The sequence below is a fragment of the Phoenix dactylifera genome, chromosome 8, assembly GCF_009389715.1.
Source record: "Phoenix dactylifera cultivar Barhee BC4 chromosome 8, palm_55x_up_171113_PBpolish2nd_filt_p, whole genome shotgun sequence".
NCBI lineage: Eukaryota > Viridiplantae > Streptophyta > Magnoliopsida > Arecales > Arecaceae > Phoenix > Phoenix dactylifera.
This window is the reverse complement of record NC_052399.1, coordinates 23,039,825-23,060,922: the sequence shown is the minus strand read 5'-3', so window position 1 is coordinate 23,060,922 and position 21,098 is coordinate 23,039,825. Positions and strand designations below refer to the sequence as shown.

General features: G+C 38.2%; 1 protein-coding gene, 1 long non-coding RNA gene and 1 pseudogene across 2 annotated transcripts; 2 read left to right on the top strand and 1 right to left on the bottom strand.

Moving 5' to 3' along the window:
* The first annotated feature begins 8,005 nt into the window (after positions 1-8,005).
* On the top strand, positions 8,006-9,427 carry LOC103708228 (annotated as a pseudogene).
* A 360-nt stretch (positions 9,428-9,787) lies between these two features.
* On the top strand, positions 9,788-15,170 carry LOC120111637. Its single transcript, XR_005513057.1, has 2 exons — positions 9,788-11,224; positions 14,912-15,170. It is a non-coding gene; the product is annotated as an uncharacterized LOC120111637 (long non-coding RNA).
* On the bottom strand, positions 12,824-17,002 carry LOC103708227. The gene is made up of 4 exons (XM_008793048.4): positions 16,490-17,002; positions 15,271-15,471; positions 14,324-14,653; positions 12,824-14,237 (listed from the first exon to the last, which is right to left on the bottom strand). The coding sequence occupies exons 1-4, from the start codon at positions 16,877-16,879 to the stop codon at positions 13,380-13,382; spliced, it is 1,779 nt and encodes a 592-aa protein (XP_008791270.2). The 5' UTR covers positions 16,880-17,002; the 3' UTR covers positions 12,824-13,379.
* Between the last annotated feature and the right edge of the window lie 4,096 nt (positions 17,003-21,098).

Here is a 21,098-nt window from a genome sequence, read left to right as displayed (position 1 = left end):
GAGTTCTTGTCCGAGTCCTTAATTCTTACTGAATTCTGCATTTCGTTCCTTAGCCAGCAGTTCTTCTTCTTCTTCTTCGCCTTGTTTGAGTCAATTGCCTACGTAGCTTGAAGATTATGCTGTTCATAGCCCTCGATATTTGTTTTGCAGAGTGAGAGAAGAGATGCCGAGACGCTTACAAGAAGAGAGGATGCCATCGGGGCTGTCACCACGTGAAGAACTGATCTTGGCCATTGGCACGACGATCACCATGAGCGTGATACTTAGTCTGTCGATCTTCCTGTGCGACTGCGTCTTCTCGACCGACGACTTCTGGACCTTGCTAATGAAGCTGGTGATCACCGTGACGTTTCTTGTCTTCTTCTCATGTCCCCCTATTCTCCTCATGTGGTGCTTCTGCCCTCGCTTTCTCTCCCACATGATAGCCCTGAGCTTCCCCGATTATGTCCGCTAGCATCGCAAACACCAAAGGCTTCCGATGGGGGGGTGGCGGCGGAGAGAGAGAGATTCTTGGTTTCTTGCATTCATGGATTCAATCGTATGAATAAAGAAAGCTGCATTGATTTTTTTACAATTTGTTCTTTTCTTTTTTGTGTTCCTAACGATCCACTTTATCCATCTTTTAGCCGTGGGAACTTGTATACAAGTTCTCCAGATGTCAAGTCCTAAATCTTGACCATGGTTTCTGAGATTTTTGCTCGCTCTGCAGCTGGAAGCCATATTTGAGTTCCTGACATATTTGAGAGATTTGAATGCGAGAAGGAAGCATCTGAAGCCTTAAGTTCCTCGTTATAATATTTTTTTCGTTAACGAGAAAGAAAGCTGTCTAGGTTTGTTACACTTTGGCGATTACCCTAGGCCGGGATATTTGCACTTCTTGCAACAAGGATCAAAGTTATATTCTTATACATTAAATAACTCCATAGGTGACACAAGGCTTATTTAGACTAACAAACTTAGAAGAAGGACATAATGAGTTAATGTGATGGCGACATCAGAGCCTCTCATTTAGATGATGGAGTCAATTAGTTGCTTTTGTTATTGGTCGAGTCAGTTTGGTTAGTTTTTGTTTTAGTCAAGTTAATTGGGTTAGCTGTTGAGTCAACTGATTGGATCAATTGATCAATGTAAGATCTAATTATAAAGGTCCAATTTTATGTGTGATCAATTGGTTTAGTGGTCTAATGTTAGTAAGGTTTAATTTTGTATATAATCAATTAATTGACTTAGTCAATTAATTGAAGGGTCCAAATTTATTTAGTTATTAATTGTTTGACTTGATCAATTCATGATGCAAGGCCTATATAAGTGCCACCCCGCTCATGAATTAGGAAATGGAATGATTAAATAAAAACTCTAGCCTTCTTTCTTCTTTTTCTTCTTCTCTTCTTCCCCCTCCTTTTCTCTTCTTCCTGCGTCTTTATAACCTCTTCTTCCTCCTCCTTCCCTTCTTCTACCTCTTTCTCTCTTCTCCCTGTAGTGGTCCGCCATCATAATGCCTCTAAAATGGTTCTGAATGCTTAAACCATAGATATAACTCAAGAGATTCAACCACCAAAATTCATTGAATTAAATAAATATATTATATTATAAATGCAGCTATTTTATGCAAGTTATGGCGTTTCTTTGAAATTTTTTTGAAGAAAATGAAAGAAAAGGAAATATACTTCATTTTTTCATTTGTAATTTCTATAACCATACTAATTTAGAATAATATTTAAAATGTTTCGGTACCTTACTATTGAAACTTTATCATCTGTTGTTTTCTTTAACATATAATTTTTCTTACATTTTTTTAAAATAAGATAATTTATGATTATTTTTTCTTTATGCTGCAATTAAAGAGTAGTGTAGAATGTACAATTTATGACTTATAAGGATCATGTCTATTTTTCTTGCATTAAAAATTTTATATTTTATATTTAAATATATTTTAAAATAACCTAGCTTAAGAGATGGACCTAACATTTGCAACAATGATCTAATCTTTTTCTATGGACGGTCTGCAATAAGGGTTTAAGAAGTATAACAAATGAAGCAACAATATAGGATAGATGAAATTTTTGTCTATGCCATGATATTAATTGAACTTGTAAAGTGACTTTAGAGAAAAACAACTAGGATGGATGAATTGTTGTGCCGTGACTCTAGAGAAGAACAACTAGGATAGATGAATTATTGACATGTCTTTTGTCATAGAAAAAATTATCTTATTCTAAAGCTCAACCATAGCAAGTAAAAGTTACTTATAGGTCCAATGTTAGCTCTCAATTTATTTTAAGATTTTGCACCAAAATATTTTTTTTTTAAAGATGGATCCTCATCAATATTAAAACTTAATTAAAATAATAGTAATATAAATCTTTTTTTTTTCATCACTATCAATTACTTGTCGTCTCAATAGGTTGATAAATGAAGAACTGAAAAAGCTGCATACGTAAATTGTCCTGAGGGATCCATCTTGAAGGAAATAAAGAACTAATATGTAACTTATAAATAATTTTTCACTTACCATAATAAAGCTGTATAAAAATTTCGATTAAAAAAGGACCTGCATTTAGTTGCTGACTAATTATTTTTTAAGAAATCGATAAAATAAAGTTAAATTCAAATCAGATATCGACCTACATGTCAGGTCACTGGGGTCATTGGTGCATCCATATAATTATCACTAGTTTATGTCGATCTTGTCCGCAAAGAAATAAAAAAGAATCAGAGTCCAGTCCACCCAAAGAAAAAAAAGACATGGTGATGAACAATTGGTATTCATTAGACAAGTTAGGCACTCTTTTACTTTTGATATTTAAGGGGTACATTAAATTATTGAATCACCTTTGATTTCTACTATACTAGGTCGCCAGTGAACTGTGTAAATTATAGATAGCAAACTACATTATAGAAATAGATTTGTTCTTATCATTTCTGTTATGTATAATGCAAATTCGTGTCGTGTTGAACATTGGTGTTGAACCGCATGAATCCTTATAACAAAGCACCATATCTTTAGCTAATAAAATACTTAGCATTCATTTATTATCCTTCTTTCGCTATCAAAAAAGAACAATTTTAAGATAAAACTAGTACTTGCATGAGGATAGAATTTTTTTTAGAGTATAAGCACCCAGTCCCGCTAGCAAGTGAACCCCAAATTGTATACAGTACTCCCGCACCAATACTCATACATCAAAGCCGGCCATATATTCAGGTGATGGTAAGAAAGGAGTGATATTTCAGACTATGCATGTATTTTATGAGATCAATGGGGCAGCAGACTGAGTGACTGCATATGTAGTGAGCCATTCAGAAAGCACCCTATGGATTAGGAGGAAGAGTTGCTCGAAGCACTTTGAAACTTGTTATTTGTTGATTTTATTGGATGTATTTGTGCTCGTGATGTATGCGATATGCGTCTCAGCATAGGGACGAAGAAGAAAAAGGAGAGAGGGTGAGAGAGAGAAAAAAAAGATGGCTATAAATATGATTCCCGTGTGCTCGAATCAATTAACTAAGACTTGCTTCGTTTTCCGTTGATGGACGGATATGATTGCCGAAGCAGCCACCGGTGAAAGAAACCTTTGCATGCTATTGGGTCCGTACATCACCTCTCTCTTCTGTAAATTGAGACGTATGTGGCTGAGCTCCCCATAACGTCAATCAAAGCCCATTTGCTTCTTGCGTCCCATCCACGCCCACCGAGGAGGAAGAGACCCGAATGGGAGTCGAGAGAGCGGAAGTATATTCTTCTCCCCTTCCCTGCTTGTTATTCTTCTTCTTCCACACCTTCTCCTTCTTGTTCTTGTTCTCATACTCATCTTCTTTTACTATTTCTTCTTCTTTTTCTTCACCATCCTCTACTATGGGTTCTTCTTCTTCGTGGTTGAGTCTTGTCCGAGTCCTTAATGTTTACTAAATTCTGCATTTCTTTCCTTAGCCAGCAGTTCTTCTTCTTCTACTTATCCTTATTTGAGTCCTTGCCTACATATCTTGAAGATTATTGATGGAGACATTAGAGCCATTCGTTTAGACGATCGAGCCATCAGAGCCGCTCGCTTACGCTCATGCCAGGAATTGACATCATTATGGCTAGAAGATGATTTTGAGCTACCGGATTGAGTCAGGCCTGGAATTGGGTCCATTCGAGTCTGCGTCATGTTTCTTTTATTGCTTTATTAGTTGCTTTTGTTTGAGTCGATTTGGTTGGTGAGTCAAGTGATTGGATCAATTGATCAATGTAAAACCTAATTATAAAAGTCCAATTTTAGGTGTGATCAATTGGTTTAATGGTCTAATGATAGTAAGGTTTAATTTAGTATGTAATCAATTAATTGGCTCAATCAATTCATGCTGTAAGGGTCCAAGTTTGGTTAGTTGTTAATTATTTGACTTGGCCAATTTATTGATGCTATAAGGCCTATATAAGGGTCATCTCACTAATGAATTAGGGAATTGAATGATTGAACAAAAACCCTAGTCTCTTTTCTTTTTCTTCTTCTTGTTCTCTTCTTCTCTTCTTCCTGCGTCTTTATAACCTTTTCTTCCTACATCTCTATAACCTCTTCTTCCTCCTCCTTCCCTTCTTCTTCCTCTTTCTCTCTTCTCCCTACAATGGTCCGCCATCAATTATGCTGTTCATAGCCCTCGATGCTTGTTTTGCAGCGTGAGAGAAGAGATGCCGAGACGCTTACAAGAAGAGAGGATGCCATCGGGGCTGTCACCACGTGAAGAACTGATCATGGCCATTGGCACGACGATCACCATGAGCGTGATACTTTGTCTGTCGATCTTCCTGTGCGACTGCGTCTTCTCGACCGACGACTTCTGGACCTTGCTAATGAAGCTGGTGATCACCGTGACGTTTCTTATCTTCTTCTCATGTCCCCCTATTCTCCTCATGTGGTGCTTCTGCCCTCGCTTGCTCTCCCACATGATAGCCCTGAGTTTCCCCGATTATGTCCGCTAGCATCGCAAGCACCAAAGGCTTCCGATGGGGTGGCGGCGGCGGAGAGAGATTGAAGGGGATAGAGAGACAGAGATTCTTGGTTCCTTGCATTCAGCATGGATTCAATCATATGAATAAAGAAAGCTGCATTGATTTTTTTACAATTTGTTCTTTTCTTTTTTCTGTTCCTAACGATCCATTTTATCCATCTTTTAGCCGTGGGAACTTGTATACAAGTTCTCCAGATGTTGAGTCCTAAATCCTGAACATGGTTTCTGAGATTTTTGCTCGCTCTGCAAGTGGAAGCCATATTTGAGTTCCAGACATAATTGGGAGACTTGGAATATGAGAAAGAAGCATCTGAAGCCTGAAGTCCCTAGTTATAATAATTTTTTCGTTAACGAGAAAGAAAGCTGTCTAGGTTTGTTACACTTTGGTGATTACGCTAGTCCGGGAGATTTGCACTTCTTGCAACAAGGATCAAAGTTATACTCTTATACATTAAATAACTCCATAGGTGACACAAGGCTTATTTAGATTAACAATCTTGGAAGAAAGATATAATGGGTTAATGCCTCTAAAATGGTTCCGAATGCTTGAACCGCAGATATAACTCAAGAGATTCAACCACCAAAATTCATTGAATTAAATAAATATATTATATTATATATGCAGCTATTTTATGCAAGTTATGGCATTTCTTTGAAAAGTTTTTGAAGAAAATTAAAGAAAAGGAAATATACTTCATTTTTTCATTTGTTATTTCCATAACCGTACTAATTTAGAATAATATTTAAAATGTTTCAGTACCTTACTATTGAAACTTTATGAACTGTTGTTTTCTTTAACATATAATATTTCTTACTTTTTTTAAAATAAGATCATTTATGATTATTTTTTCTTTATGCTGCAATTAAAGAGTAGTGTAGAATGTACAATTTATGACTTATAAAGATCATGTCCATTTTTCTTGTATTAAAATTTTATATTTTATATCTAAATATATTTTAAAATAACCTAACTCAAGAGATTGACCTAACATTTCAGCAGTGATCTAATGTTTTTCTATGGTCGGTCTGTAATAAGGGTTTAAGAAGTATAACAAATGAAGCAACAATATAGGATAGATGAAATTTTTTGTCTATGCCATGACATTAATTGAACTTGTAAAGTGATTTTAGAGAAAAACAACTAGGATGGATGAATTGTTGTACGGTGACTCTAGAGAAGAACAACTAGGATAGATGAATTGTTGACATGTCTTTTGTCACAGAAAAAATTATCTTATTCTAAAGCTCAACCATAGCAAGTAAAAGTTACCTATAGGCCCAATATTAGCTCTCAATTTATTTTAAGATTGAAGAAAATAAAAGAAAAAAAATGCTTCAGTTTACCATTTGTTATTTCTATAATTGTACTACTTTAGAATAATATTTAAAATGTTTCAGTACCTTACTATTGAAACTTTATCATCTGTTGTTTTCTTTAATATATAATTTTTCTTACATAATTTTTTTAAAAATAAGATAATTTATGATTATTTTTTTTCTTTAGGCTACAATGAAAGAGTAGTGTAGAATGTAGATTTTATGATTTATAAAGATCATGTCTATTTTTCTTGTATTAAATTTTTTTTATTTTATATTTAAATATATTTTAAAATAACCTAGCTCAAGAGATATAATCTTTTTTTATGGTCAGTCTGCAGTAAGGGTTTAAGAAGTATAACAAACGAAGCAACAATATAGGATAGATCGTTTTCATTGAAATTTTTTGTCTATCCCATGATATTAATTGAACTTGTAGAGTGGCTTTAGAGAAAAACAACTAGGATGGATGAATTGTTGTACATTGACTCTAGAGAAGAACAACTAGGATAGATGAATTGTTGACATGTCATTTGTCATAGAAAAAATTATCTTATTCTAAAGCTCTACCATAGCAAGTAAAAGTTACTTATAGGTCCAATATTAGGTCTCAATTTATTTTAAGATGGATCCTCATCAATATTGAAACTTACTTAATTAAAATAATAGTAATATAAATCTTCTTTTTTTTCATCACTATCAATTACTTGTCGTCTCAATAGGTTGATAAATGAAGAACTAAAAAAGCTGTATACGTAAATTGTCCTGAGGGATCCATCTTGAAGGAAATAAAGAACTAATATGTAACCTATAAATAATTTTTCACTTACCATCATGAGGCTGTATAAAAAATTTCAATTAAAAAAGGACCTGCATTTAGTTGCTGACTAATCATTTCTTAAGAAATCGATAAAATAAAGTTAAATTCAAATCAGATATCGAACTAGATGTCAGGTCACTGGGGTCAGTGGTTGCGTCCGTATGATTATCACTAGTTTATGTTGAACTTGCCCGCAAAGAAAAAGAAAAGTCAGAGCTAAAAGTCCACCCGAGGTAGGGCTGAAATGGATCGGATAAATATTTATTTTATTTGATAAATATAAATATGAATATAAATATTAATTGAATGTAAAAATTTATATTTATATATATTTTAAAGGAGTATGAATACAAATCGAATATCGAAAATATGAATATAAAATATGGATATATATGAGATAATTAAACTTTATGTCCACAAAATCAAAAAATATTACTAAGTAGATGATAAATCAAGTTAATAATATGTTAATATGATCATTTATTTTTCTTAAAAATTTATGAGTACTGTACAAAATTAAATAGGATTACAAATAAAATTAGATATTCGGATACGGATCAGATAGTTGTCTATTCATATCTATATACATTTTTCTTTCACAAACATAAATACGGATATAGATATTAGTAGGATGCTCAAATTTTTATTTATATCGAAATAGATTCGAATATGAAAATAGATATGAAAGAATATTATTCAATCTACTTTTATCTCTATTTTGAGCTATCATTTCATTAAGCTGGTAGTCCAGCACGAGAGACGAAAATGCCCTGGACCATGAATTTGGTGGCCATTATTGGGCCCTCTAAGTCTAAAGCTTGTTCTCATTGGATGGCTTGGAAATCCCACTGCAAGAACGTAGACTAAGCCCAGCCCAGAAGGCCCAATCCCCTAATTTCCCATCTCGGCTCCCGGCTTCCTCCCCTCCGGTGCTTCAATCCTGTTCCTCCTTTATAAGAAAATCGGAGCCAGGGCTCGAATGAGCGCCGCCGAGATCTTCTACCGTCGTCAATTGCGAGGAAAATATAGGGTTTCCAACCATCTCCGCGACCATGGCGCCCAGCTACTCCAATGACAACGAAACCCTTAACCCTAATCCGACTCCCGACCCCGAGGGTTCCTCCGTCGAGGCCTTCGGTCTCAGAATCCAAGAATCCGTGGCCCTCCCGAAGCGCCATCGCTTCTGGGAGACCCAGCCCGTGGGGTGGTCCACCATCGACGACGCCGCCTGCGCCGAGGTCTACCACCTCCTCGCCCTCAACTACGTCGAGGACGACGACAACCTCTTACGCTTCAACTCCTCCCAGCCCTTCCTCCGCTGGGCCCTCCGCCCCCCGGTTTCTTCAAAGCCTGGCACATCGGCGTCCGCGTCAAGGCCTCCAAGAAGCTCGTCGCCTTCATCACCGCCGTCCCTGCCAAGATCCACGTCCGCTACGCCGTCGTCCGGATGGCCGAGGTCAATTTCCTCTGCGTCCACAAGAAGCTCCGCTCGAAGCGGCTCGCGCCAGTCCTGATCAAGGTCACACTGCGGGTCCATCTGGAGGACACCTGGCAGGCGGCGTATACCGCCGGGGTGGTCATCCCGACCCCGGTCGCCACGTGCCAGTACTGGCACCGGCCGCTGAATCCCAAGAAGCTGATCGACGTCGGCTTCTCCCTGGCTCGGAGACTGGATGGCCATGAGCCGGACCATCCGGCTCTACAAGCTGCCGGAGTCCGCGGCCACCCTGGGACTCCGGAAGATGAGAACGATGTGGAGCATTGGCTTCTTCCGAGGGAGGACGTGGTGGATAGCTATCCGGTGGAGAGCCCCGAGACGCATGAGATCACCGACATTTTTAGCTTCTATACGTTGCCATCTTCGATCATTTCGAACCAGAATTACTCGGTGCTTCAGGCTGCATACTCGTTCTATAACGTGGCGATGAAAACATCATGGCCGCAGCTCTTGAATGATGCATTGATCGTGGCGAAGCAGAGGGACTATGATGCGTTCAATGCCTTGGATGTGATGGAGAACGAGACTTTTCTCAAGGAGCTGAAGTTTGGGTCGGGGGATTGGCAGCTCCACTACTATCTTTACAATTATAGGATTAGTAAGCAACTGAAACCTTCCGAACTTCGGCTTGTGCTCTTGTAGCTTCTTATTCGCTTGGAGATTTTGTTTGAACATTTTTTTTGGACGTATGTTTTGTTACAATTTACTGTGTTGTTGCTGCTGTTTTATACATCTGGTCTTTTTCATGCACTACAAACGTTTGCAGAACTTATAGTATGGCAAGAGCTTCCATTTTCTTGTTAGGGAATGATATAGCATTTGAGTTGGTACATGATGTTTCTGTATTCACGCCTCCTGACTTGAAGCCTATGATGATTCTTAAAACTCTTCTCCTTTTAACATTTGATTTTCAATTTTGCTGCTTGTCTGCTGATTAGCTTCACTGATTCTTGTCTGTGCTGCAAGAAACTTCATCTCTCATTATCTGCTTGAGCTTTGCTAGTTATAAAATGATATTTTCAAAACTTGCAAAATATGGTCTATAATCAAGGTTTTTTATTTTCACAGGCACGGGCCGTTCTTTTTGGGGTTGTTCGTAATATTCTTATCCTACTTGATGCATTAGCTTCCAGGATGACCATTGTCTTAATTTGTGGTAAACATTGATCCCCTCTATACATTTTTATGCAAATGAAACAGCTAAATTCGAAGCCATACTTTTGCATACTAAAAATTGCATTCTGCCGTCACATTGTTTTTCAGTTATGACTAACTATGTTAAGGGTTTCATTTGAGCACATATGATTGCAGAACTATCATTCTCTTATCCTGCATCATGTAAATTTACTAACAGAATTCAGTGATGGTTGGGTTATAAAAATAAATGGTTTATATTTAAGAGACAGTAGGCTCTTATCAAGTCAGATTTCATGGCTACAGAGGAAAATGAATCTGCATCAATTAGAGATTGCCAGAAACCAAGTCAAATTTATACCATCAAATCATATTTTGAAATTTCATTTTGTTAGAATTTTTTTGAGTACATATGGTTCTGTAACTAGTATTTTCTCTTCATATATCCCTTATGTTAAATTAAGTGGGTGCAATTATGTTTGAATCATGAAAATGGATATGAAATTATTTGGCTTACAGCAGACATTTATCAACATCCATCTTTCATAGCATTGCAGTAAGATGGATCTGCATTTTTTGAGATGATTGGATGTTAAAGTTTTTTAAGATGGGTTTGTATAGGATGTTTCAATTAGGTCCAAACTGTTCTTGGAGTTATACTCTTCTTCACATGTTGAAACTATGTTATTATATAATACATATACGAGATAGAGGCATGTCAGGGTATAGGGCTTTAAATTTTTTTATGATGCAGGACTCCTACTTTCTACATTATTGTGGGAGGACCATGAAATAAGCCATTTGCTCATAAGCCTTTAATTGTCTCAATTAGAAAGCTCCTGAAGTCCTACAGGAACAGAGTTGTAGACTCTAGGGATGAGATGGGAGAGTGAAAAGATAATATCATGAGGTATATGCATAATAATTCTTTTATAAGTGACAGTTCCAAAGGGAATCACTGAAATTACAGAAGTTAAAAGATTTTATTCAATGATATATGACATACTGATTCTTTAGCAACACAAAGATACTGGTGATGCAATTCAATGTGGAGATGAAGCAAGAGGTTTGTTACCAGAATCAGGTCCAACAGTTGCAACTGGGAGAGTTACTTCTCGTATATCCAAAGAGCCTTGAACAGGAGATAAGGAAAATGCTGCACATCCTAGAGGTATTAAGATGATGATCTTCTTGCCATCGTCGATCCCCTAGTACATATAAATGACACGTAATGATCTTTTCCCCCAAGATTTTAGTATTCGAGACTAGTTGGTAGCTCACTGCCTAGATGTCTATCATGAGGCTGATGTTGTGCTTTCTGCAAGATCTGTAGAAAGGTGTTTGGCGTGGCTGGGCAAATTGTGTAATGACAAGCTTATAAGCTGAGCAAGTTGATCTTCGATGATGTCATTTCAACAGTGTTGGAAGTTAGCTTCTCTAGCATTGTGGTAGAAGTCACTGAGACTGTGAGACTTCTTTCCCCAACTATCTTACTGAGATGGATATTGATTTGTGTTCATATTCTCCTATTTGATGCTAAAATGTGGTCAATCTATATTGGAATTGAATATCTTATTGGCTTTCTTGAATGTACCTATTGTAATTTCAAGATTTTGTTTTGTAGATCACCATTCAGTTACTGTCCTTGTCGGTCCAGTGGCTATGGTTAGAGTTGCCTTTTTCACATCTCAGTTAGCTTCATTAATGCATATTTCTGTTAGAAATTCCCATTCGAAACTAAAATAGAAGTCCCAGCTCTTGCCTCAAGATGGCAGACTGGAACTCAATGGAGCTTCAGCATAATTTTGCATTCAGCTGCCTTAAAATAATGTTATAACTCAAGGAAATCGAGTATCTGGTCAGAATCGTTGCATGGAAATACAAGGGTCAAGCTTGCAAACAGTATGCAGCACTGGCTGCAACCTGATGTATAACCACTAGTAAGTGGGGCTGGGCTTGTGAAGATGCTTATACTGGGAAGTGGACTTGAGTCTTGATGAATAGCAAACGAAATACCAGGCAAAAGGTTTTCTATGGGAAGTGGGGGCCATTGATAGCAGGCCATGGAGAAGTAATGTTTGATATTAGTTTTTGTACAGCAGATACTGAATGGCAATCTGGGTGTGGTAGTCTGGTGCATTTATTGAAGTCAGATTGTTGGCCTTGCAGATTAGCAAGCTGTCCATAATGTATATTGGGTGTAGTTGTCTGGTGCATTTATTGAAGTCAGATTGTTGACTTTGCAGATTAGCAAGCTGTCCATAATTTACATCTGAAGTAAGTAAAAGATGTAGGTACTCATTTAATAAAGTTATAAATCAGCTGAATTTAGTATCATTTGACCATAGATGTTGATGATTTAATTGTCTTTGTATTACCTGGAAAAAATGGTTTAGTGCATGATTCCTAGACCAAGAGGTGGAGTATGGCTTCCCTAATTAATATCTGGTCTAAGGTCCCGAATCTTAATGAGAAGCATAATGTTCTGTATGAATCAAAATAGGAAGATAGTTTTGCCCTATTTTGGCAGAGTTGTTCTCTCAATAAGATACCTGGTAGCTTCCGTCGGTGTCTGGTGTGGAAAAGATGGTTCCTGTATTGATTTCTTAATTTTTATGTACAACTCCTACCCTTAGTTTCAAAATGTATATAAAACATGTCAAGACTTGGATTCTGGATGGTCTGCCTTATGAATTAAGAACCAGACTCTATTGTAAAGACTCCTTATACAGGTCATGTACCAATTGTTAGGAATATAGTGGACAAGTCCATTTTGCTTTTTTTTTAAAAAAAAATAAAAATCAGTAAATATTGTAACAAGGTAGTTGAGTTTATTTGGATCTATCAAACTGATTATAGCTAGGCCTGTATTTGGTGTGTAAGTGTTGATTTGGGTGCAGAAAGGGTACCTCTGAAATGGATACTACATATGCTACCCTTTGCAGTAGGGCTAAAATGAAAATAATCTGGCAATTGAAGCCTATAAAACAAATATCTTCTTGGCCATCACTACTGTACTTTGCAAAATGTCTTTTTGGTGAACAATATACAATGATCAGAAGATAAATAAAGGTAGGGCCTGTAAACCATGGCTGAAGATTTGGCATAACCATACAAGAAGTTCTGCTTAATATCCTACATTTGTTTCAAACAATAAAGTCCTCCGTTTTCAAATAGGTGGGAGGACGTCTTTCTCAAAAAAAAAGAAGAAGAAAAGAATAGAAAAACTTTGAACTATTTTTCTATGGCTTCTTACAGTCAAACAATTGTACGAATATTTGTGTAGAATCAGAGATGGTCATTTTTGCTGCCTTGCTTCCTTTATTTTCTGCTCATACATACTTCCAATAAAATTTCTCTAACATGGGAAATTCTAATTAGAAGTGATTTTCTGATATCCATTGCAACCTCTCTATCAGTTGTCAAGATTTTTGTCAAGCATATCATAATTGCTACTTCAAGATAGATGTTTTCTGTCTCTGCCTCTTTTCAGGAACCATGTTAGTGCTGGTATAGACTGTACAGATATACAGACAGTTTACATTACAATTACAGTACTCAACAACCTACACTTAATGGAACAGGCTGTGTCTTCCGCATATAGTTGAGTGTCATCTCCAATCAACTTTGAGTCGCTATTTGATTAGCTGCCTCTGTCAAATGCAACTCTATTTGTAACCTCTGATGGAGTGCTGTGTTTGTCCCCACTCCTTTCTTTTCAATCTCCAACTCTTCTCTTAATGGTATGGTAGCTAGAAATCTATTTATGAACTCCCTGCAGCACTCCTTCCCACTGCAGTGTAGCTCTTCTCCACCTTCATTTCCACTGTCCTCTGGCAACCTATACATCTCCGTGGAGTCATCAAACCGGAGTATGTAGGCTTTATAACATCCTTCAAACAATCTTTCCCCCAGTGTATCAATGACATAATAAGCATTAGCTTCCACCTTAAGCAAAAAGAAGTGATCGTTCCAGCTCACGATATAGACCTTAGGATCACCTTCTCTGATGTTGCTAGTAATGTCTTGCCATATATCATCAAAGGACATTGCCCCATGTAATGATTCAAAACTCTCTGGTTGGAAGAACCCAACGAAAGATTTCTCTGGCAGAACAGATATAGGCTTTATATTTGCTTCTATTATGGTGTCAAGGTCAAAGTGCTTGTTGGGGAAACGGCCTATATAGGACACATTTTCACATAACTTTCTCCACTCAGAAGAGCCTTCTCTGATAAGAGTATCAAACTCTGATCTGGTTGGTGGGTTCAGTCCATTGGAGTGGAGTGCATTAGCAATTACAGCAACGAGGGCAGTGCAAGCACTCTCGCCACCTGCGCTCTCATCTCGCTGGTCAATGGAAGCAAAGAAGACTTGAGTTTTGAGCTTTGTTTCCCTATCTCTGCTGATGAATTCTTTGACTTTCCAGCTACCAACTAGATCATCATCTTGATCAGATCCTGAGGATTCTTTTTTGTGCTGAGAAGAAACATGAATAATTCAGATCATTCCATCCATGTAGTCATCGAGATATATGGAAGGCTTATGTTGTAGTGATTACTTACCATGCCACTTCTGGAAGGTATGTTTTCAAGACTAGAAGAATCCTGGGTCTCCCTGCTTTTGTTAGCAATCTTGCTTCTCTTTCTCCAGGAAAGAAATGATTCTTTTGAAGTCAATCCTGTCTCTGGACTTGATCTCCCACTGCTGCTGCTGCTGTTACTGGCAGCATGATCCCTCTTGCTGTAATCTGCCAATTTATCTTTTTCATCTGCTAATAGGAGCTGATCTTCTGCATTGAAGATACATGAATCATCAGTTCCAGCCTCGTCGCTTGTTTGCTTTTCTTGTTGGTTCTTCTTGCCTTTTGTGGGCTCATCAAAGTTGATGGTCACCTGCATGACCCACACCATCAACAGACTTTTTTATTATCAAACAGTTAAATGGTTTTATTAGAAACACTAAATCGCAGTTTGGCTTTCAATATAGTACCTGTTGTTGGTTGAAATGACATTATAAATTTATAATGATACTTCCATTATATTTTCTCTTTCAATGTTGTCAACCTCATTTTCTATTTATATTTTGCATAACTCACAATTCTTAAGAGCAGAAAAGGATACTGAAATTAACCCATGGTAATTCCTTCACAGATGGGGAAAGAAGCGCTTGTCAAACAACTGGGACCAGCCTAGCATCTTAATGTATCCAACTCTTACCACTTGTAAAATGGTTTTAATCTTTCACAATCTTATGCAGAGGTTGTTAGCATGAGAAACCAAGATGCTTCTTTTGCACTCAAAAGCAGGTCACATATCATACCGTTTTCATCAATATTTTGAACATTGACAAATTGTTAGGTACCATATTATATTGATGACTAACCATATTGTCTTTCTTTTACATATTTCATCAGCTTCTTTAGATTTCTCTTAATAGCTTCTGTTATCCTGCACTACTGAAATTCTAGCCTTCATGAACAAAAATTAGAACATTAGAGATAGGTACTTACATAAAGTGTGGCCTCCCATGCCAAGCTTTCCATTCGTAGGGTGATGGGAAGCTGCTTCCTTTGGACCTGCAGCTTGGAATCCTTCCCTTCTTCACCTTGTCTCTGCGATTGGTAAGAGCTGGCCCAGTCTGCTAGGTTTACCATTGCTGTCCCTACCTCTTCCAGTTTATTCTCCTTCCCTCCTTGTTGATCATGGAATCCCTGGAAGATCAGCAAAAATCGGTGAGCGAAAAGGTTAACATTTTGGTCCAGATATGATCTCATAAACCAAGGAGAATTTAGCCTTCTGAATTAGATACTGTGACCCAGCGGACAAATTATATTGGCTGCATGATTCACTGACACGGCTTAATTTTGGTTCAAGTTCGAATTTTTCAATTCACATTTATTTGTTTGATTAAGCTTTTGGAGTTTTTTTAAGAAAAACAGAAAATAATGGGGCATCCAGGCCCAATCGATCTTTTTGTTAAAACTTCACAAACTTATGGGAGTGTTAGCCTAGTCTAGCTACAGATGTTTGTGTCTAAGTTATTCAGTATTTCAGTTCCACACATATCGTTTCCAAAATTTACTCCTTTTTTTATTAGACAAAATTTACTTTCATGTATACATAATGGCCACACCATAAGTTTCAATTTTAAAAAATTGTACTAAAACAAAATGTAACTAATAATTGGAATAGGACATGGATATGTGGACTAGGAAGACCTTATATTTGCATTGAAGTATGAATTTGCATTAACCCATGTATTACAAAACATTTATTGGGTTTTTACCTCTAACCTGCACAAACTATTAAATTATACATGATTTTCTTGCTGTTTCTAATGAAAACTTAAAACAGTATCAGTATCTTCTGACAAATTGGAATTTATATTCTATGGTTGACCTTCAGACGTTGAGATAAAACCAAGGCAAATTGTTTTAATCAGGGGTCGAGTCAATCATCATCAGAAGAAGAACCCGGCCAAAAACTAGGTTATACTGTGAATAAATTAACGCGTCAAGACCAGTGCGAACCGATCATTGACTGGTCACCTCTTCTGGACTGAGTCACAAATCACTTGGTCAATCCAAATAAATTAACTAACGCCGTATAAAGCCCTTCGCTAATCAAGTTAATAGGTCATTTAACGTTACGTTTCATGAAACTAATGACACTAAGTAATAATAATTAATTAAGGAAAAAGAAACAGAAAAGAAAAACCGAGGAACTCACATGTAGGATGGAGAAGGTGACGTCCAAAGGGCCGATAGAATTGGGATCGGAATCGGATCGTGAAACGAGCTCCGAATTCCAGAAGCAACATATGTTTGCATCGCCGCCCTCCTCCCAGTCGACGACGCCATCGTTTCCGACCGGTTTCTCGCGGGAAACGCTCCGGACCGGCTTCCTTCTCCGCCGCACGAGATACGAGAGGCTCCCCATCCTGCTCGGCCGTTTCCATTTGATCTCCACGGCGGCCACCTTCCCTCCTCCTCCTCCTTCCCTTGAGGGCGGCAACCCCTCAAGTCTGGTCACCGCCAGCCGCACCTTATATTTCTTCTTCGCCGTCGTCGGCGCCGAAGGGGCCCATGGAGAATATCTCATTACCTTCTTCGCCACCATCTCTCTCCGGCGGGTTGGGATATTTCCGGGATAGCTTTATTCTAACCTTTTCTCCTTTCCTTATCCTCTTTCTTCCGCCTTTCTGATGGTTTCTTTTTTTGGTACCTGGGAATTTATGCTCTGGATATAATGGGATTGCTTAAATAAGATGTTCCAGCGTTAGGCCAGCTCGGACTTTTCATTCCTTCGCTCCCAGGGATGCCACGTCAACACGGGCTGGTTTATACGCGTGCGAACGCGGTTTCCGTGGGAACTCAGAAGCGCCCTTTTTCTTTCTTTCTCGTGGGGTTTGGCCCAAACCCTAGGTTTGGGGGGTGGATGCAGCTTTGGGTCAACCCCCAGATAACTTAGGCCGGCCGGAAGCCGTTCTCCGAGGGGACGCAGGAATAGCGTAAACTCTTGGGTTGGGTTGGGGCAGGTATCTTTCGCGCGAAAGAATGGTTCGCCCTCCTTCGCGCGAATCCACCGTTGGATCGCGCGATGGTTACTTCTGGATCTGCACAGCTAGATGAATGGACACGTTCAGAGTGATTTGAGATCTGTGTGGAGCGTGATCCGACGGGCGACATCTCAAATAATGCTCCAGCTCCAAAAATTCAGATCTCCTGTTTAGTAGGCTGTGAGAACAGGCTCAAATTAGATGCATTTTGGACTAAAGTTAGTAGATGCACTTGATTTTAGTTTAAAATTGCAACAAAAAAAAACGAAGATCGAAATAGGAAAAAAAAATGTGTTCCTCCACCCAATCCTCTGGCTGTTGAGATAGGGTTGTAGAGCCGTTGCCGGTGATGGCTCCCAAGGGGCCGGTACAAACGGCCTTCGGCCGTTGGGGTTGTTCACAACCATCGGTGAGATCACAGGCTGGTACAATGACTGACACCCCCCCACAAGCCTCTTCTTCTCTCTTTTCTTCTTCTCCTTCATTTTTTTTCTTATTCGTCCTCTAATTTCTCCCTTTTCTTCCTATTTTTTCCTATTTATTATTTTCTTTAAAAAATCCTCTTTTCTCCCCTTGTTGTTTTTCCTTCTTAGACTCATGGACCAGATACGGTAATGTATCCATATCACTGACAGACCAAACCTGCACCTGACTTAATCTAGATCGAGTATCTCTCTCTCTCTCTTCTCTCTATCTTTATTGGTTGGCTTAAATTGAGCCAAAATCTTTTTAATCAGTCTAATTTTCTCTCAATTAATAAATTAGATCTAACCCAAGAACTCTAATTTATTCATGTGGAAATCTGGATCCGGAGAGTGAGGAGGTATGATCAAGACTAATTTGTTTGCATTTGGGTAACTATGCACTCCACCTCCTTGTGAAATACATGTGTTCTTGCTAAAGTTACAAGTCATTATTGATCCAAAGGGTGGTCAAGACCCCTGGATATTAGACTAGATTTGATGGTCTGGACATAGACTGGATGTTGTCATAGGATATTTCAAGTTATATAATACTTATATAGAAGTCTAATAAGACATTGGATTATTTTAGATTTTTGCGATTTTTTCTAGTGAATTTCGAGAGATTTTAGGGTGAAAAATGTAAGTTACCTCTACCCCTAGTGTGTTTAATCATACACATGGTCTGGTTGAACATTAATCTATTTCTATTATAATTAAATTAAGTATTATATGTATGTTGCATGAAATTGAATTGTAAAATATTAGATCAAATATGATATGATCAAGTATCGTATTTTATTGCACAGATAAATGTGCTGATATAGTATATGTTCTGATTTTGCTATTCTCTAGTCCGACAATGATCACACAAGCTTAGAATCTATTCTTCTTCCGTGTCTCTAGTGGGGCGATCGCTGACGCATGTTGACTGATGACATGTTATAGTTAGGAGTTAGTTTTTTTCGAATCTAGCTAGTCAGGCTGATCGCTGGCACATACTGATGGAAGAATGTTCCTCCATGTGATTTCAGAGTTAGTTTTCTTTTGAGCCTCTAGTAGAGCAATCACCGAAACATAATCGATGGACGATATGTTATAGTCAGGATTTAGTCTCTTTTGGGACTTGCCACGAGCCGATCGTGGCTATAGTCGTAAATTCTAAGAGAATGAGAGTGGATGGTCTGCCTATGGTTGATTTTTTTTTTTTTTGGCCAAACACATTATATATCTTCCAATAGATTTGATATAATTAGAGGTGGCAAACGCGTCGAATCGGGTCATATGCAGGGTCAAAAAAATTTAGAGTTAAATCTAATCTGTTTATTAAACAAGACAAGATTTGAAACTTGAACTTGTTATGCTTAATAAGGAGGTACCCTAATCTGACCTGCTTAATCTTTTTAATAAAGAGGCCAGATCAGGACAACCTATTAGTTTAACCTTAATAAACAAGGGGGGAGAGGAGGGGAGGAAGATAGAGATAGAGAGAGAGGTATATCCATTGAGAGGGCACCACCAAGATCAACGACGTCGAGGTTGAGGGCAATGGGTGAGGTGGAGATCGATGATGAAGAGGGTGAACTGGAGATCGACGATGGAGAGGGTGAAGCCAAGATCGACGATGGAGAGGGGGCTGAGATTGAAGACGATGGAGAGGGTGAGTTCAGAGGAAAAAATGAAAGAATAAAAAAAAATAATTAAAACAACGAAGTGGAAAAAGACAACATTTATTTGTGGAGACCTCCTTTCTCCCGAACTCCTCCACCTCCTCATCATCATGATTGAAGCCCTTACTAGATTTGGATGCCATCCACGAATCACTTCTTCTCTTGTGCTAAAGCACTTTGTCGTCATCGCCGAAGCCTTAAGGAAACAAGAAACCTATAAGAGGAAGAAGCAATGGACATTGAGATAGCGGGAGAAGGGCCACTAACCAAAAGATGGAGAGATCCCAATCTGCCATTGCCATGGGCGGCTAATAGGGACAGTCATTGCCCTACGCCGCACGGGAAAACCCTAAGTCCCTAACCCATCTTCGTTTCCTTTTCTCCTCCATCAAGCACAAAAAGAGTATATTGATTCTATTTTAGTCGAGCAAATAGTTTTTGACAGTGATGAAGGCATCCAGCATTTTCTGGTTCGTTGGCGTGGACGACCAAAGTCCGGTTACACTTGGATCCAGTATGAGGAGGGACCACCGATTGATCCAAATTTGTTGAAGTATTATCGGGGCCTTATCGAGCCGCTTTCATCGAGGTCGACTTCTTTCCACCCGGGGAGAGTTGGTGCGGACACCAGTGCCAGGTCAGCCTGTCGCCATAGGATCCAACCAGCTCAGCGGGTCCCAGCCGATTCAGCCAGCCTGATTTTATTTTAGATTGATTTATTTTAGTTGGATTTATTTTATGTTGATTGGGTTTGTTTGCATATTGTCATTTGGGTTTATTTGCGTATTGTCATTTTAGGGCCTTTTTGAAATTATTTTATTTATAGGGGTTTATTTGTTATTTTGTGACCCTATATATATGGGTCCATCCTCATGTTTAGGATTTTGATGAATGATGAATGAAAATTAGCCTCCTTGTCTTCTTCTTCCCTCTTTTCTTTTCCTCCTCTTCTTCCCCCTTCCCTCTCCTTCCTGCAGTTGTCCTGCATCACAGATCCTGCAACTCGAATATGATTCATTTAATAAATAGGTCAAGATAAGTTGTTTTATTTATGACCCAAACTTGTTTAGCCCAAATCTAAGCATACTTATGGAAGGTCGAAAATGGGACATGCATTGTTATTTGCCAGCCTTAGTAACAACTCAGGATCTCAGCTAAAAAACTAGCCATAAGACATCATTTGTATTTTCTGGTCTGTATAAATACCTAAGATCTACCTAATGTATAGCTGATATGGGACTAAACACATGCTCGCATGAGTCTTCACATACTCTCCTCATTTTAGGCCACAACATCCTTATTAAGTTAAGGATCCAAATCTATTCAAATCAAATCACAAGTACCATAAAAAATTCAATTACAAATATCTCGATTAGTTTGTGGTTAGCCCAAATTAGCCCATATTGCAGTATTCCTTAGTCTAAATAGGCTATAGATTGGGTTCACTCTAATATTATTTACAACTATACACGATCTCATCCAAAAAGCTAACTAGAAGATATTATTTTGGATTCTATGGTCTTGTATAATTATTCAAAATCTACGTATTGCATAGCTGATGTGAGACTAAACAAATGCCCGCTTGGGTCTTTGCAGGAGTCATTTGTTCATTACCCTATACGCACCTTCCATATCTTTGCAAAGCAACT

What these genes read in the sequence shown, in the direction of transcription:
- LOC103708227 (XM_008793048.4), bottom strand. Translation starts at nt 16,879, where the DNA reads ATGGTGGCGAAGAAGGTAATGAGATATTCTCCATGGGCCCCTTCGGCG. An exon ending in CATGGGAGGCCACACTTTAT is followed by an intron (nt 14,654 to 15,270) that starts GTAAGTACCTAT and finishes TGGGTCATGCAG; the next exon opens with GTGACCATCAACTTTGATGA. An exon ending in TACCTTCCAGAAGTGGCATG is followed by an intron (nt 14,238 to 14,323) that starts GTAAGTAATCAC and finishes GTTTCTTCTCAG; the next exon opens with CACAAAAAAGAATCCTCAGG.